The sequence below is a fragment of the Myotis yumanensis genome, unplaced genomic scaffold, assembly GCF_028538775.1.
Source record: "Myotis yumanensis isolate MYYU_CA2020_CCGP unplaced genomic scaffold, mMyoYum1.0.hap1 SCAF_1, whole genome shotgun sequence".
Lineage (NCBI taxonomy): Eukaryota > Metazoa > Chordata > Mammalia > Chiroptera > Vespertilionidae > Myotis > Myotis yumanensis.
Genome location: NW_027223752.1, coordinates 90,883,246 through 90,897,048, shown reverse-complemented (window position 1 = coordinate 90,897,048; position 13,803 = coordinate 90,883,246). Strand labels below are relative to the sequence as shown.

General features: G+C 42.4%; 1 protein-coding gene across 1 annotated transcript; it reads left to right on the top strand.

Annotated features, from left to right (window-relative positions):
* Positions 1 to 1,999: 1,999 nt before the first annotated feature.
* On the top strand, positions 2,000 to 13,482 carry DTD2 (D-aminoacyl-tRNA deacylase 2). Its single transcript, XM_070407078.1, has 3 exons — positions 2,000 to 2,163; positions 5,333 to 5,402; positions 12,604 to 13,482. The coding sequence occupies exons 1-3, from the start codon at positions 2,053 to 2,055 to the stop codon at positions 12,927 to 12,929; spliced, it is 507 nt and encodes a 168-aa protein (XP_070263179.1). The 5' UTR covers positions 2,000 to 2,052; the 3' UTR covers positions 12,930 to 13,482.
* Positions 13,483 to 13,803: the final 321 nt, after the last annotated feature.

Sequence of the window (13,803 nt, the reverse complement as noted above, 5' to 3'; positions counted from 1 at the left end):
GTTTACTCCTAACCTTTCACTATTTTAGTGTATGTATGTCTTGCCTTCTTAAATTCTTTGTGGAATGAGGTTAGAACCGTTAGATGTTCAAAAAAATAATTAAAATAGAGAAAATAAATACTTTCTCTTTGGTGCCTACTATCTACTGCCCTCTGCAGGTAGAAGGAAAAATGAGTGAGCCACAACCTATTACTGTACTACCTATAGTAGTATCCCAGAGATCCCTACACAACTGGAAGGAATGTTTAAAGTAATTGGTGATCTTTAAGATGCTAACCATTACCAACCAGGCTCCATCTATTCACAGGAAAGATTTTCCACTTTGCTAAAGTCCCTTCACTATGGAAAGATCTCTGGTAACTACATACCCTATTTTCAAAAGACCTCTCCAACTCCTTCACCCATATACAAACAGACATCAAAGTCCTTTCTGACTTTAGGTCAATGCTAAGGGCCTCTATGTGAAAATTCCTTACGCCCTGTAAAACTTGTGTCTGGAAGTGAAAAAGAAAAGAGACTCAATAGTTATAATGACATAAAGGTGCAGACAATGTCAACCTTAGAGAGAAGGCAGGGGAGGGGGCGGTAGAGATTAACCAAAGGACTTGTATTCATGCATATTAGCATAACCAATGGACACAGACACTGGGGCGGTGGGGGCTTACCCTCTGGGGTGGGAGTGGCTGGGGGGGGGGGGGGTCAATGGAGGGAAAAAAGGAGACATGTAATACTTTAAACAATAAAAAAAAAAAAGGTGCAGACAATGTAACTTGTCTGTGCTTTCCAAATGTCAATGAATGTTTTAAAATGTCAACCCCTGCAATGCAGCAGAGATAATGTGAGATTTTGCTTTTCGTTTTTTACAAAAAGTGTAAGGCAGTTTCCAGATAACCAGCAAACAGGCAGCTTCAATTCTGTGTAGAAAAGACTGTTGATTATGCATGGACTATTTTCTTCCACCACACTATTTTGTATGGATAGCAACACTATCAGTGATGTCACCTACTAAAAAACAACAGACCCGAATATATAGGCACATTGTGCCAACAGCCCAAATCAATGACCTGGGTAATGCAATCAGGGTAACACTATTATTCCTCATCTAAGTCCTCCAAGCCCATAGAAAAATAATGCTAATCTGATGGATGGTCAAGGAATACGGTATGTGGGAAAGAAATCAAGCCCTTGGTTAATTTCATTTAAATTCTAATGTCTACTTACAGGAAACACATTACAGAATTGAATATCAGTGTGTGCCTATATGTGGTTTTATTTTTGTATTAGTAGCAGGTTTAAAAGTCTATTAACAATCCTACACTTTCTTGGGTAAGAATATTTTTAGCAAGGATGTCTTCTAAAGGATTGATCTCCAGCCCTAGCCAGTTTGGCTCAGTGGATAGAGCCTTAACCTGAGGACTGAAGGGTCCCGGGCTCAATTTCGGTCAAGGCATGTACATCAATGTTTCTCTCTCTCTAAGAGTCAATGGGAAAAATATCCTCGGTTGAGGATTTTTAAAAAATAATAAAATAAAGGATTGATCTCCAAATGTGTATTCACATAGCATACCAAAACTTTTCCACAACTGCAGCATCAGAATGATTTATAGCATTCCTTACAGAGGAGGCAGCGTTGTTTTATCGTTCGGGGTTAAAAAAAAAAAAAAATTTTTTTTTGAAAGCTACAGCTTTTAGTTTCATCTCTGCTCACATTTTGTGATTCAACTGATTCTATTTACTTATCTTCATGGCATCATAATATGGACTTAAGCAGATTTAATTTTTTTCAATGTCTGAAAATTTAGGGAACAGATCCAATAAGTCTTTTCACTCGTTTAAAGATATACACTGGGCACCTACTAGAGAAGCAGGTCGGTGCGTACGTAGTCTTAGAAGACCGCACGTCCGAGTCACCCCAGGGCCAGGCAGAGGCCCCGCCCCTGAGAGGGCGGGGCCCGAGCGATCCGGACGCCACTCCCGCCGCCTTCCCTGCGCGCGGAGGGCACAGCCTGCACGGCGCGGCCTGAACCCGGGGTCGGCGCGTGGGCCCCCGCCATGGCTGGGAGCGGCCGGTCGCCGCAGGCCCGGGCGCTCCTGCAGCAGTGCCTGCACGCCCGGCTGCAAGTGCGCCCCGCCGAGGGGGACTCCGCGGCCCAGTGGGTGGAGGTAAAGTGAGCCCAGCTGCTCCCACTATCCTCGGGCGCGCAGGGGCGGGTCTTTCCGCGCTATCTCCGCGCCCGGTCCCCCGCGTCTTCCTCGGGGCCGGCCACGTGGCCCCAGCACCTGCTGCGGGACTGCTCGGAACTTCAGGCCGGTCTGCCCAAACCTGCCCTCAGTGGCCTGCCTGGCTTCGCCCTTCGCCTCAGCCCTGCACCACGGGCCCCGCGCCTTCTCCCTCCGCCTTACGCCTCCGGAGGGGGAGCACGTCCCCTGCTTGGCCCGCGGATATTTGAACTTGCACCTTGCACTCACCAGCCGCCTCCGTGGACTGGAGACCTATTTGTCCCAGACCCCTTGCTTTAAAAGAGCCTTGTCAAGCCCTTGGCACTGCTGTGCTGAGGTGGTCCGAGCTTGTTGGTTAAATCTGTTGCAAATATTAAAGGTCCGTTTTGACTTGATTTTCCCTTTGTGTTGACAGCAGCTGGGTCAACATAGAAATGAGATTTTCCAAGAAACTTACTTTGGGAGTAAGATGAGAGGAAAGAAATATTAGTTTATAATGAAGACTTTTAGAGGTACTCAGAAACTTTAATATGGGAGCATCTCATTCCCTGCTGAATTTGGTCCCAGATCTAGCATTCCTTAACACAACCATAGTCATTATTTTAAATACTGCTCATAACTATGATATGTGGCTGATTATTCTTAAATCAGAATCTGTTACCCTCTGCCAAGTTGGAAATACTTATAAGCATAAATATTCCTATATATTCCCCTCCCCTTTTCTTTCTCAAATATTCATATTTCTTACTCCTTATTTTTGTTATGGCCTCTTCTGAGATTTTGATTTCTCTCCCATATATTGAAATTTTATTCTTTTTACTAGAGGCCCGGTGCACGAAATTCATGTGTGGGTAGGGTCCCTAGGCCTGGCCAGCGATCAGGGCCAATCTGTGGGGCAACCAGTGAGATGATTGGGGCCCCTGCTCGGACTGCCTTGACTGGCCTGGCACCAGCCCTACCCCTCACCCCGGCCGGTAGGTCGGGGCCTACAGGCTGGGGGGTAGTTCCTGCGTTGAGCATCTGCCCCCTGGTGATCAGTACACTCATAGCGACCAGTCATTCCGCCATTTGGTCAATTTGCATATTAGGGTTTTATATAGATAGATATTTGCCATCGTATTCAGAGAATTGCCTATTTTTTTAGTTGCCTCATGGGACAGTAAATCCCAAACTGTTAATCCTTTAGATTTTTGCCATGCTTCTTTATCTTTTTATATTCTTCATGCCACTTCTCGATATGCGAAATCACAAATATTTTAGCAGCCTTCCAAACTATCAGTTTGCATTTATTAACTTCAAAAGCTATTTTAAAGCTTTCTTTTTCACTCCTGCACATGGTTAAATTAGTATAAAGAGATAGTGAAAATGTAAATTCTCTTCTCTTTCTCAAGCATCCTCTCCCCTATTCTGTTATCAAAAGTTCCAATTTTTTAAAAACTTGTTTTAATTGTCAAAAGATTTGAAGGTTATTTTGCATGTTTTAGTTTCATTTATTTAGAGCTTTGTTGTCACAAACTAATGTTTTTCTTCTTAGGAGGTGAACTTTTTTTAAGCTACAGTGAGAATTATCTGTACTTTTCTACATATTTGCTATGTTTATACTGAAAGAAGCTACAAGGCAAGTGATTCTGACTTGAACAGGGGAATTTGTAGGTCACAGTTTAAGATCTATTATTGGAATAAAATAAAAGAAAAAACCCTTATGAGGAGGTAGTCTGGGAAGTGGAAAAAACAGGTGTCTGTTTCTGCAAATAATTAGACTTTTTTTTTTTTTTTCAGCCTTGCCGAAACAAGGCCACCAAAAATTTGGTTGCCTCCCCCAAAAAAAATTGGGAGAGAGAGAAACATATAATTAGACATTTAATTCTGACATTGCAAGTGTGCAAACATGATATGCTTGAGATTTGAGCTCATGCTAAAACAACCCAGCAGGGAGGCCTGGGACAATGGTGCAGATGACTGTCATTCAGCTCCTTGTTATGGGTATACATTGGAAGCTCTGGCTTGTTCCAGGGCACAACTGTACCTTTAAAAAATTACTGTACCTCTTTTGCAGATAAATCAGGTGTGAGATCAGAACTGCATTTACATTTACATAGAAGACAATTTAAATAATACATAGATCCCATAAGGTAAAGTTGAACTTAAATTCAGTCAACAGATAAATTCAGTTCCTGTTGTATACAAAGCAGTCTGTGAAGTGCTTTGGGAGTTAAATGTAAAATAAATTGTGTTCCATCCCTTAAATTTATTCTTACATCCTCATTTAATAAATACTTATGAAGCTTCTATTATGAACCAGGCACTATTTTAAGCACCTTACAAATATTAACTTATTTAATCTTCATAATAGCTTTTGGATAAAACAGGGTTAATCTACAGAATAAAAAATTTAATGATTTACTCAGCAGCAAAATCAAATTCATCAAGTATATCTTTCCCATATAGTCCCTATTCTACAAGAGCTAATAAAGAAATATCCAAGTCATTATGTAAAACACATAAGCTTACATTTCGTGTAACAACCTCGTGATGTAGAACTTAGTATCATAAATGCAATTTCCAAAGCCTAATAACGATGTTTGTTTAAAGCATTAACAGTAACAAGAAATAATTGGAAGGTTTCTTGGAGTTTATTGAAATAAAATCAGACCTTTATTTTTAAGATCTGCAAGTAATTTCATGATCTATTCAGGAGGAATAGAGTGATGATGTCATCAGCTGTATGAGATATAATGCAAATTCATTTGGTGTTGAATAAATGGGGCCATGCAAACTAAATGTTTCTAAGTCTGTCAGTCTTACTTAGGGGGAGGAAACTAGTTCATAGTCTAATGATTTTGATTAGAAGTAAATGTTTGAAGGTAAATCTTGTGTTCTTCACTATGTTGGCTGTATTTTAAACTTAATTTTTTGAAAGAAATAATTGAGGAGATTGAATATTGGAAAGATTTTGTTTTCTCAACATATTTAAGAAATCAATATTGTAAAAACTTCTCTTTTGCCTTTAAACTTTACATCTGTAACAGTTGTGAAATTTTATCCATTTACCTCTTTATCTCTACATAGAAGTTTCTCTCTAATCTGCATTTACTGTGGTGATTTCTCATAGGTTCAGAGAGGATTAGTGATCTACGTGTGCTTTTTCAAGGGAGCTGATAAAGAACTTCTTCCAAAAATGGGTACGTTTTTGATGTTGTTTCTTTTTTGAGTGAGAATGTGTAGCAATAGATAGATAAGTTTCCTGGGGCAAAAGGCACAATCTTAAATTTACTGGCAAGTTGTAAATGACTTAATTCTGTACTGTTGTTGACTTTAGCTGTTTGCCTATTCCAAAGTTTAAAGTAAAGAAGTGTAGTGGCATTCTTTTAAACTTATAGAATGGTGTGTGTTCTCTCTCTCTCTCTCTCTCTCTCTCTCTCTCGCCAAAACTTGTTGGAAGCAGGGTGGCCACATATAGGGAGAAACAGATGCTGCATTTCTTAATATCGTTTTCTTATCTCCCAGAGTCCCTAACAGGAGCATTTAGGTGACATGGGATGCATAAGATGTGGCCCCTTCAAATCTGGACAGCTCAGGTTGGCATCATTATTATGGGAGAATTTGTATTAACCCTTTATGCATTTATTTGTAGGAAATGTGTATAAATATAAGGTTCTCTAATTCTTGAACCAAGCTCAGTGTCGTGACATCCACATCTCATCCAGGGGCAGAGAAAGCAGAGTCAATGTTTAAGCATCTCTGAACGATAATTGACCTGCTGCAGCCTTCCAGTGTACTGGATGGTCCATAGCACTGCCCATTCTGTGTGATATTTACATAAATACAGTCTCAAGACAGTATTTGATATAATAAATATGTCCCCCCAAACCCTAAAATAATGGCGCTATCCCTAAATTGGGGACTGGTTATATTCTCTTGATGAATGAAGGACAGTACCCATTAGTTTGATTAATAAGACATAAATTACACAAATGGGTAGTTGAAGCATGCAGAAGTTAACCTAAAAGAGCTTCAAGTAGTGGAACTCCAGGGTAAATAGCTCAATGAAGAACAGCTTAAACGAACGGCTAAAACGCCTAGAGGGAATTTTATACTAAGACATCGAACATGTTTGACAATTTGTCCAAGGATTAAAACTAGACTTAAGGGACCTACGGTAGGTGAGAATGGAAAGCCAGTAACTGCAATGGGTTAAAATTTGAATCTAGAGGATAATGGGGAGCTTAGAGAACATGAAATGAGGGCTCCTGTTACAGAGGGTTATTTGCCAGGACCTAATGCTTGGGAATTACACATTCTGTCCATTTTCCTGAGTTAATATTTTGCCTTGAATTAAATCTTTACTAATCATAAAATAGTATAGTAGAAATCTTCAAGAACAGGAAGAGAGTTTTTGTCCTTGTGATATAAGATTAATGTCCTAAAGTTGTTTTTATATATTTTTAAATGGATCTTAGTTATAAAATGAAGTGAACCAACCACATCCACGCTGCATTTTGTTTTATAATAGTCAAATCCTGCGTGCTTCCAAAAATATCTTCCTGAGTTCACTTGGAATACATGTATAAATTATGGTGAATTACAAACACTGAGGAGGTTCGCCTTAACTCTTTTAATGAATAGTTTAACATAAAGCTTTACTAGTATATATCAGGATTCTCAGTAAAGAACTGTGACTGTAAGAATCACATTCTGCTGGTGTCAGTTATAAGCAAAATAAGTCCATCTACTATGGATAGCATTAGCTTGAATTTCCCTCTATTCCAGGAGGCAAAGTAAACCCGTATGATGGGATTCTCTTCAACCCCACCTCATACTTCTTACATGGATTCAGATCTTTCCAATCAAATCATGTGCCCTTGGGAACATAACAACCAGTTATATCCATAAAGGCTGAAATAGCATGGCTAACAGATGTGCCAAATCTTCCTCAATTCATCTTCAATATAATTGGCCTGAGATCCAGGGACCTGTCAAAACTTAACTTTCTGTATACATCATTAGAGATACTTGATTGATAACCTGTCTTGGGATCGTTGAGTTTCCAACATGCCATTAATGCATTACCTCAATTTAATTCTATTTACTGACAGTTTGTATTTATATTTATTTCTGCATACTGATATTCGTATATCAATAGCATTAATTTAATTCTCAATTATAGCCTATAGAGGTAGGCGTGTAGAAGTATAATAAATTGTTCTTACCTCAAAAAAAATTGTACTAACCTCTCTGGCCTTTTATTCCCAAATTACCTCCCTACTCTGTTACTGGCCTGAGGCCTGGATAGCTAGATGGTGCATTCCACTGGAATGAAGGGCTCTGGAGAGTTACTGTTTCCTTGGAAGCAGTCAATCAGGACTGCTGGCTATGCAGCAAAGTCCTATTTGTAATAGAGAATAGTAGTGATATTTTAAAATAGATGTAAGTTAAGTGAAAATTGATAGTGCTTGCCCAGGCCAGGTACACAGTTGGTTGGAACATCATCCTATACACCAAAAGGTTGCAGGTTCAATTGCTGGTCAGGGCACATACCTAGGTTGTGGGTTCCATCCCCTGTCGGGGTGCATACGGGAGGCAACCAATCATAATTTCTCTCTCACATCCATGTTTCTCTCTTTCCCTCTCTTCCTTCTCTCTCTCTAAAATCAATTTTAAAAAACACACATATCCTCCAGTGAGGATTTAAAAAAAAAAATGGGTAGGAGTTCATTTGAATGGGCAGGTTTTTACCAGGTTAATTTCCTGATTTGGCGAGTGGGGCAGTCATACTGAATCCTTACTAATATTTACTACAGACTCCATGATAATTGAAAACATTGACTAGCCCACCAGAAAACATACTTTTTCAAGCCTAATTATTGGGCAGGAATATGAGTTTTATATAGTTTATTTTACCATTTGTCCCCTCAGAACTATTGTTTACCAGCAGAAGCTATTTATACTTTACTAGAAGCCAGGTGCACGAATTTGTGCACTGGTGGGGTCCCCTGGCCTGGCCAGTGATCGAGGCCTTTGGGGGGCCAGCCAGCAGGGGGGAGGGGCCATGGGAGGTTGGCTGTGGGAGCACACTGACCACCAGGGGGCAGCTCCTGCATTCAGCATCTGCCCCCTGGTGGTCAGTGCGCATCATAGCGACTGGTCAACCGGTCGTTCCGGTCGTCTGGTCCTAATGGTCGCTAAGGTTTTTATATATGTAGATAGAGATAGGAAGATCCTAAGGCTATGCATATTAGGCATTTCTTTGGTTTATTGTTTTGAAAATGGCTAATGTTGAGATCTAAAGATTTTGTAAGTTTAGGATTTTTGGTACACATCAATGTTTATGGTGATTGTGATACTTCTTATTAGCTATCAGTATTAGATTTATAAGTGCCGTAAAAATAATTTTTTAAAAATATATTTTATTGATTTTTTATAGAGAGGAAGGGAGAGGGATAGAGAGTTAGAAACATCGGTGAGAGAGAAACACCGATCAGCTGCCTCCTGCACACCCCCTACTGGGGATGTGCCCGCAACCAAGGTACATGCCCTTGACCCAAATCAAACCTGGGACCTTTCAGTCCGCAGGCTGACGCTCTATCCACTGAGCCAAACCAGTTAGGGCCATAAAAATAATCTTGTGTGTAAATAAAGATATGCCAGTAACTCTAAACCTTTTGATTTATTTTTCAGTTGTAACAATGAATTTCTGATGATTCTTCCTTTCACTTTTACTCTTCTTCCATGGGTTATATTTGTAAAATGGTTAGTCCATATTAATAGGGCCTTTGAGATTATGAAATAATTGTAAATCAGCTGGTTTATAATGGAATTAAAACTGGTACTTTTGTTTCAGCTTAGAACTCTATGCAACTAAGTTTAAAATAATAAATGCACTAAGGTTTTTATTTAATACTAGAGGGGCCAGTGTACGAATTCGTGCACCAGTGGGGTCCCTAGCCTGGCCTGCAGGATTGGGCCGAAACCGGCTCTCCGACATCCCCTGAGGGGTCTCGGATTGCGAAAGAGTGCAGGCCAGGCCGAGGGACCCAACCGGTGCACGATTGGGGCCGGGGAGGGATGCAGGAGGTTGGCCAGCCGGGGAGGGGCCGCATAAGGGCTCCAGGGCATGTCAGGCCCATCTTGCTCAGTCCCAATTGACCGGACCCCAACAGTAAGCTAACATTCTAGTTGGAGCGTCGCCCCGCTGTGGTAAGTGCATGTCATAGCAAGCAGTTGAGTGGCCTTAGCACGTCATTAGCATATTACGCTTTGATTGGTTGAACCGACAACCCGACCCTTAGCATAAAAAAATTTTTTTAATTTATAGATTGATTTTAGAGAAAGAGAGGAGAGAGAAACATTGATTTGTTGATCCACTTATTTATGCATTCATTGGTTGATTCTTATATGTGCCCTAACCGGGGATTGAACCTGCAACATGGCATATCGGAACAACACTAAACAACTGAGCTACCTGGCCAGGGCTAACATCTATAACTAGAGGCCCGGTGCACAAAATTTGTGCACTCGGGGCGGGAGGGGGGGTCCCTCAGCCCCGCCTGTGCCCTCTCGCAGTCTGGGACCCCTTGGGAGATAACGACCTGCTGGCTTAGGCCTGCTCCCGGGTGGCAGAGGGCAGGCCCAATCCCTAGGTGCAGCCCTTGGTTGGGCTCAGAGCAGGGCCGATTGGGGAGTTGGGGCGCTGCCCTGTCATGCACAGAGCAGGGCGGATCGGGAGGTTGCGATGCCACCCTCAGTCACGCTCAGGGTAGGGCTGATTGGGGGGTAGGGCACCGCCCCCGTCACACTCAAGGCAGGGTCGATGGGGAGGTTGCGGCGCCACCCCCTGTCACGCACAGAGCAGGGCCAATCAGGGGGTTGGGGCGCTGCCCCCTGTCACTCACAGAGCAGGGCCCATCAGGGAGGTTGGGGCTCTGTACCCTGTCACACACAGAGCAGGGCCGATCAGGGGGTTGGGGAGCTCCCCCCTGTCACGCACAGAGCAGGGCCGATCAGGGGGTTGAGGAGCTCCCCCCATCACTCACAGAGTAGGGCCGATAGGGGAGTTGGGGCACCGCCCCCTGTCACACACAGAGCAGGGCGGATCAGGGGGTTGGGGCACCGCACCCTGTCACACTCAGGGCAGGGCCGATGGGGAGGTTATGGCTCTACCCCGTCACACACAGAGCAGGGCCCGTGGGGGGCGGTTGGGGCGCCGCCCTCTATCACCCACAGAGCAGGGCCAATCAGGGGGTTGGGACGCCGCCACTGTCACACTCAAGGCAGGGCTGATGGGGAGGTTATGGCTCAGGGCCCGTGGGGGAGGGGGCGTTGGGGCGCCGCACCCTGTGACACACAGAGCAGGGCCGATCAGGGGGTTGGGGCGCCGCACCCTGTCACACACAGAGCCGCAGGGCGATCAGGTGGTTGGGGAGCTCCCCCCTATCAGGCACAGAGCTGGGCTGATCAGGGGGTTGGGGCGCCTTCCCCTGTCACGAACAGAGCAGGGCATATAGGGAGGTTGTGGTCCCGCCCCCTGTCACACACAGAGCCGCAGGCCGATCAGGGGGTTTGGGCGCTGCCCCCTGTCACGCTGATCCCGGTGCCAGGAGGCCTCGCGGCTCCGCTGATCCCGGTGCTGGGAGGCATATTACCCTTTTACTATATAGGATAGAGGCCTGGTGCACGGGCGGGGGCCGGCTGGTTTGCCCTGAAGGGTGTCCTGGATCAGGGTGGGGGTCCCCACTGGGGTGCCTGGCCAGCCTGGATGAGGGGATGATGGCTGTTTGCAGCTGGCCACACACCCTTCAGGTTGGGGGTCCCCACTGGGATGCCTGGCCAGTCTGGGTGAGGGGCTGAGGACTGTTTTCAGGCTGGCAGGTGACTGAAGCTCCCAACCGCTCCTTTTTTTCTTTCTTTTTTTTTATTCTGGGCCAGCTTTAGCTCTGAGGCTTGGCTCCAACTCTTAGGTCTCGGCTGCTGAAAGCAGGTATCTGGTTTGTTTGGGTTCTATAATCGATACACTGTTTCAACTCCAGCTCTGAGATCCTGGCTGGCTGAAAGCAGGTTTCTGGGTTTTGTTTAGCTTCTATATTTGTAACAATGTTTCAAACTGCAAGCTCAGAGGCGGGCAGCGGCAGGCGGGGAATGTTGGCTTCCTCCGTCACTGAAGCAAGCAAGCCTCATGTTCGCTTCAAGCTGCCTGGCTGCTGGCCGCCATCTTGGCTGGCAGTTAATTTGCATATCGCCCTGATTAGCCAATGGGAAGGGTAGCGGAGGTACGGCTAATTACCATGTTTCTCTTTTATTAGATAGGATAATAAAAGCGTAATATGCTAATTAGACTGGATGTCCTCCCGGATGTCCTTCTGGACGATCTTCCAGATGACCTTCAGGACAGAGCTGGGGCTGCGAGGCAAGCCCGGGTCCTGGGTACCAGAGGGAAGCCAGTGCCGGCAGCCTGAGGAAGGAAGGCCTACTCTTGCATGAATTTTGGGCCTCTAGTTCTTTTATAAAGCAGAATTTGGTGCTTTATAGAGGAGGATTTATCACGGTATTTTTCTAATGCTGTTTGCTAATGAAATGTAAAAAGGAACAAGAAGGCAAAATCTTCTCATGTATCCCCCTGGGGCAACAATATAGGGTGTTCCAAAAAAATGTATACACACTTTATCAGCTGACAACTCACTTAATTTTCACTTCTTTTCAGATTTAAGTGATTTGAAATAATGCAAGAAGCCAGACTAAGCTTTGAACAAAGAAAATTTATCCTGAAGCGTCACTATACTTTTTTTTATGGGGATACATAAAAGATAAAGTTTATAGTACAAAACCCGGCAACAGTTGACGAATTGAGGGCACACAAACATTGAACAAAATCATTCTTGATGTTTTTGATACCATTGCTTCGAGTTATCAGCAGTGCCTGGACCAGAACAGTCATCAGTTTGAAAACAGGCATTGACAAAAAAAAAAGTATTCATCTCTGTAGATTCTTTTAAATTTTAAAAATATGCTGTATGTAAATTAACTGACTTTATAATCATTCCAAGTGTGTTATATATTTTTTGGGGCACCCTGTATTTTGAGGTTTCAGTATACAGTTATTTTAGTTCTTTCCGGATGAACTTATTGTTAGGAGATCTTAACTGCCAAGTCACACTTAAAGCATTATGCCATTTTCTGCATAAAATTTGCCTTGTTTTTCATTCTTTGATCTTTTAGCTTAGTGAAGCAGTTTTTAAAATCTAAATAAAGACTTTGGGTAAAAAGCATGAACTGAAAAACTGTGTTTTAAATATGAGATTTGCTGACTAGAGATTTGTTGGTTTTCTTTTTTTTCTTTTCTCCATTTGTTTTTCACTTCTAAGCATTTTTCCTTTCTTCCCCACTCAGTTAATACACTGTTAAATGTGAAACTAAGCGAAACAGAAAATGGCAAGCTCGTCTCTATATTGGATCTACCTGGCAACGTTCTCATCATTCCTCAAGCCACCCTTGGAGGGAAAGTGAAAGGAAGAAGCATGCAGTATCACTCTAACTCTGGGAAAGAAGAAGGGTTAGAACTCTATTCCCAATTTGTGAGTCTCTGTGAAAAAGAATTGGCTGCGAACAGCAAGTGTGCTGAAGCTGGGGTTGTGGTGGAACATGGCACTTACGGGAACAAGCAGGTGTTAAAGCTGGATACCAATGGACCATACACACACCTGATTGAGTTTTGAGAAGTTAAAAGTTTCTACAGTTGTTTTCTGGTATGAAGTGATCCAAACTATAATTAGATTTCCCTTGCCCCTCTTCTTCTTGAATATGATAATCTGAAGCATTTTTAGACAAGAAAATCCTGGGTCCCATCCATAACTCTGCAACCTGCTAATTGAATGAACTTGCCAATCACTTGTGCTCTGGCTCTCAGTCACCTTTCATTCTGCTTTCCCCTACACCTCGACTTGAAAGTTTGAGAAATGCTTTCTGTTCACTTTATGGTCATCGTGGAAATGTTCTTAGCTGTATGTATTTTGTAAATGAAGAGTTCTGTGCAATCAAGAAAAATATATTTCTTATACCCTCAAATTTATGTAGTATGTAATAAAAATAAGCATTAAAATTAGTTAAAATCCAGCACAAACCAATTATAATCTTGTCAGTTTTGTTTTACTATTCAGTTTTCTATATTTTGAATGAAAAAATATGCAATTTACTATTCTTTTTAATACCTATGAAAATGTAATATAGAAATGTTACTGTATATTATAATATTACTTTCCAAGGATATTAAAGTGTTTTTAAATTATTTTAAGAATCTTTATTTGGTATAGGAACAAGGTATGGGGAATTAAAAGTTGTTTTTATTTACTATAGCAGTGGGTTACTATTCTCTCTCTCAGTTTTTTCCAATGCAATGTATGTCTCATTTTTTCTCTGTCATTTTAAAAAGTATATGCTTCATGAAAGTATTGTTAATTTATAATTTTTAAGGAAGTTCCTTTCTTATTGAATTAGATAGCTATAAAAGGAAGACAAAGGGAATTTTTGGGAAACAAGTTCACTTGTTCATTTCTCTATTATCTACTTAATGATTTGAAGCCCGTGTAATTT

Bases quoted from the DNA above. Each gene is read 5' to 3' on its own strand.
- DTD2 (XM_070407078.1), top strand. From the start codon at position 2,053: ATGGCTGGGAGCGGCCGGTCGCCGCAGGCCCGGGCGCTCCTGCAGCAG. The intron at 2,164-5,332 runs GTAAAGTGAGCC...GATTTCTCATAG, and splicing joins CCGCGGCCCAGTGGGTGGAG to GTTCAGAGAGGATTAGTGAT. The intron at 5,403-12,603 runs GTACGTTTTTGA...TTCCCCACTCAG, and splicing joins AGAACTTCTTCCAAAAATGG to TTAATACACTGTTAAATGTG.